The sequence below is a fragment of the Juglans regia genome, chromosome 15 (genome assembly GCF_001411555.2).
Source record: "Juglans regia cultivar Chandler chromosome 15, Walnut 2.0, whole genome shotgun sequence".
In the NCBI taxonomy this organism is placed as follows: Eukaryota; Viridiplantae; Streptophyta; class Magnoliopsida; order Fagales; family Juglandaceae; genus Juglans; species Juglans regia.
In genome coordinates, this window is record NC_049915.1 from 3,446,696 (window position 1) to 3,450,967 (window position 4,272).

Sequence of the window (4,272 nt, forward strand, 5' to 3'; positions counted from 1 at the left end):
TTATATAGAGTACTATCATAAACTTAAACATCTGTAGTACAAAGGTAAGATAGTTCAAAAAAGACTGGCTTCTCTGCCATGACCACTTGACTTGTATATATTTGAGTAAAAGTACATAGCAATCAATCTCAATATGACATTAGGCCGGCATTACATGTTATCAACAACTCTTCAAGGAACATCTCTACAAGAAGTAAAACAAAAGATCGATCCAAGAAATGTTCGGTTCCACAGTTAGTGAAGATGGCACAACCCAAAGGCAAGTAAACAGGTTGCAACTGACAACTATTAAGTATGAACTATCTATTCTCATTGATACATTACCAACAAGGGTTAATCCTGCAGAGTCTGTATATTGTTTCATTATACAAAATTCTTTAACTTAAATCTTCTGTATCTTCATTGGAACTGGATTATCCACCTCACTCTCACTGCTTAAACCATCATTTGTACCCATGGGCAAAAACTTTTCTCTCACTGAATTCTCATGAAAGTGATATTTGCCAAATTTAACCTGTAGTTCCATATCATCCTTTATTCCTTCTTTGCGTTTTCTTGTCCCATCAGCTGCTGTTGCCTTCATCATACCATCATCCCACAAAAATGTGGATTCCACAGCATCAGCCATCTCCAGGTCACAATCAAATTTATCTTCTACTTCAACCTTGGTAGAACTAAACAGGAGATTTTCATCTAGGTTCTTGCCTTCTGGTTTTAATTCTGAGACAACATACTCTAATCTTGACTTGCAAATTACTGCTTTGGCCTGAAGCTTGGAGATTTCACAATCAAATACTTTGACCCCTTGATCTTCAACAATTAGTAGCCACCCTAGAGATTGCATAACTTTCTGATTAGATACATATTTATATACCATCCTAAATATCTAAAAACCAGAAAACAAACCAGGAAGCTCGTATCTAATTAGCTCTCTCCAAACTTTATCCAGTTAACAATGACAGTGAAATTGTTCACTGCATAGCACACAGCACCGCCATACTCCGCAAAGGAGGTGGGCAGTCTAGTAACTTTTATGCTCTACTTTTACCATTTTATGCTAGCAGTATCGCCATATTTTAACATGGAAAATCCAGAATAATAACCAGATAAACATTGCAGAGGTGCTGAACCTAAACCAAAAAGTTAATTAAATTGTAGAGAATATAGATACCAAGGCAACTTACCAAGAAGAGCTACAGGAGTACAAGCATTCGGTTTGCTTATTTTTCCCTTTGTGGCAGTCTGATTAGTGACCCACTTGATCAATTGAGAGGGTAAGCAAGATTCAGAGAAGGCGTTAATATAAGATAAGGCCTTGGCCTGGTTACCTCTTTCCCTGGAGCAAATTAGAACACAAGATTTATCAGATGAAATATATTTAAAAGCAACTGTTGATTCATAGATGCAACTGTCATATCTTACCTAACAGACCGTATGGCAGTTTCAGTAGCGAACGTCCATGTCAGAATAAGATTTTTCAAATGTTTGCCAGCCAGCTGAATCACTCTGGGAGGTTCAAGGAATGATTTCCCCAACCTTATAACAACATCATACAGAACTTCTTGTAAAAGAGCATCATCTTTAGAACTCTGACAAACATACAGATTTTGTATTCAGAATAATGATAAAACTGAATGTCGATAGCAATAAACTCTACTACACTTCAAGTAAATAGCTAGCTGTACCAAGGAAGAGAAAGATACTAAATTATATAATCAGGTCAAATGGATTATGTGTGTCAGTTCAACCCATTTACAAGAAACGAGTTAAAAATGTCGTGTGGTGTTGACCTATTTCTAACTAATTACTAAACGAGTCAAAACGGGAGACACGACCCGACCCATTATTTAAATGGGCTGGGTTAGGGTACCTTCTTATTCTTTTAGCTTAACAGGTCGATTTTGGGTTGACCCATATAATCGAATGTCTAGGACTTGACATGACCCGCAAACACGAAATGTCATCCCTAAGTTTGGCTACATAAATCCTTATTTGGTATGGTATAGTGTGGAAAAATGGGAAAAAATGAACAACAACATAAGATTGTATGGGAACAATCGTATGTTGAGGCTTAGGGCTTGACAAAAATTAAGGCTGACGAGAATGCATCAAGGCATTGGGTACTTGACCAGCACATGAGACACATCTTGACATTTAATTTTTACTCATGCTTTAATAGGAAAAAATAAAAAGAAGCCTTACTGATGCATTTTTTACAACAGTACTAATTAGCAACCCAAATCTGTGTCATTCTGAGATTTTAATGTTGTGCAATTGTGTATCACACATCGTGAGAGGACCAGAAGTTTGTCATAGGTTCCAAATCTTATCTCCCCATATTTACTCCCACCCTTCAAAACTGTTACTTTCCTTTATAGTTCTAAAATTTATTCTTGAAGGAGAAAAAAATACATCAATTTAGATTAAGTGATGGAATCATGGAATTCCCATCTGACTTAATGGGAGGAGAAAAAAGTTTTCCTAAACATAATGCAATGAAATACTAAGGTACGAGGACAGTAAATTAAAGCAAGATGTAAACATACTGACCAGCAAGGAGGTGAAAAGCAAATTTGGCTCTAACAGCGTCTTGAGAATGGTATCTGATATGCACCAAAAACGAACAAGAAGATATGTAGATCACTAATGAAAAATGAAATGGTAAAAAAATCATTTCGTTCTGACTCCAAAGAAACTTCATTATCTAGGGATGGGGCAAACCGGAAAAGAGACACTTTCAAGAAGTGCCCATTTAACTCCTCAGAGAGACGGACAATTAACCAACTTACTCGTGACTACGGTATTTCAGCCGAACAGGAAATAAAACTTTGAAAAATTAGTGACCGAACCAATGGGTTTCAACCAGCTAGTAAGTCCCTAACACATCCAGTGAAGTGAGTGTAAGGCTATCAATACCGACTGTGAATCATCAATATGCAATCAGAACCTGAACTCTCCAGTTTATAACAGGAAAAGTGAACATAACAGCATGCCGACTTACAAAAAAACTACGGAAATATAATTGACAAAAGAAATAACAAACGAATCGAAGGTTTCAAGCAAGATTGACTCTCACCAAGAAACCAAAAGCTACCAAACCCAGTTATCATCTGAACTGTGCAATTGCACACATCCTTCTCCAACTCTACTCTTGAATTACCCGAACCAAACTTCAAGCACAACCTCAACAATAAAGCTTCACACATCACGACCCCAGCTAAGTAGCCAAACCCACATCCCATCCTAATCCCCTTGCGGACTTCCTCACTTACAAGGGGGAAAAAAACTTTCAGCCCATCCCCAGCCTCAGTTCTATCAACCATCCACACACGTAACACATCCAAAAAACTCGAATTCGAACCTAGCAGTCCCTCTTCCTCTTCTTCAAGCTCCACACCGCAACAAATGCTACTATAACTAACCACTCCCTCTAGTAAATTCTCCACCTCTCTGTCCAAATTATTCTTATCAAGCATCAAGCAGTACAACTCGTAAATAACCGGAGCGAGTATGGCAATTCTTTTGGAGTGGCCACAATGAGAGGAACAAGAAACCAGTAACTGGAACAATTCTTTAACTACCGTGACTCGTTTTGAGGAATAATCTTGGGCTGTGAGCTTGGCCGCGTGAACTGTTAGTGACGAATAGAACCAAACAATTTCAAGTGGCGGATCGGGTAGAATTTGTATTAATCGGGAAAATATGGAGCTGAAACTTGAGAAATCGGTCACGCCCTTTCGGTATTCAGCCATGAACCAGTGGATGGACTCTTGCAGCATGAGTTGGTATGGGTCTGCTGGGTTTGGGTAATTGGAAGGCTTTAATTGAGTTCGGTTCATCTTCTGAGAGTGAAATTGAGACAGACGAAGCCAATTCTGGGGGGTTGGGGAGCAGTCGAAGGAAATGTAAAACCCTAGTTTTGGGAAAGTGGAAATTGGGAGGGAAGTTTGGGCATTTTGGTAATGCCAGTCATTTTGAATTTGAATTTTGAAGCGATAAGTTGAGTTCGCATTAAAGTGAAGTGAAACAATGGTAAGAAATAGCGCAGAGCCGTTATTTGCAAGAGATAAATGATATTTTGCGGTTTTAATTTGGGTAAGTTTCGTGTATATTTTTTTTAAGTTTAAAAAATTAAAAAAAATATATATTTTTTTTAATAGAAAATCTCACTTTCTTCTTCTACCCACACATTTGTAACAGCAGGACAATTCTACAAGACTTAGGTCCTGTTTAGATAGTGAGATGAAATAAAATAATTTTAAATATTATTAT

At 37.6% G+C, this 4,272-nt stretch overlaps 1 protein-coding gene across 1 annotated transcript; it reads right to left on the minus strand.

The window, feature by feature from the left end:
* Positions 1–279: 279 nt before the first annotated feature.
* LOC109008859 lies at positions 280–3,976 on the minus strand. Its single transcript, XM_018989101.2, has 5 exons — positions 3,077–3,976; positions 2,551–2,603; positions 1,423–1,589; positions 1,185–1,336; positions 280–831 (listed from the first exon to the last, which is right to left on the minus strand). Exons 1-5 carry the CDS (start codon positions 3,837–3,839, stop codon positions 383–385), a joined length of 1,584 nt encoding a protein of 527 aa, XP_018844646.1. The 5' UTR covers positions 3,840–3,976; the 3' UTR covers positions 280–382.
* Positions 3,977–4,272: the final 296 nt, after the last annotated feature.

Bases quoted from the DNA above. Each gene is read 5' to 3' on its own strand.
- LOC109008859 (XM_018989101.2), bottom strand. From the start codon at position 3,839: ATGAACCGAACTCAATTAAAGCCTTCCAATTACCCAAACCCAGCAGAC. The intron at 1,337-1,422 runs GTAAGATATGAC...AATTTGCTCCAG, and splicing joins ACTGCCATACGGTCTGTTAG to GGAAAGAGGTAACCAGGCCA. The intron at 832-1,184 runs GTAAGTTGCCTT...TGCAATCTCTAG, and splicing joins TACTCCTGTAGCTCTTCTTG to GGTGGCTACTAATTGTTGAA.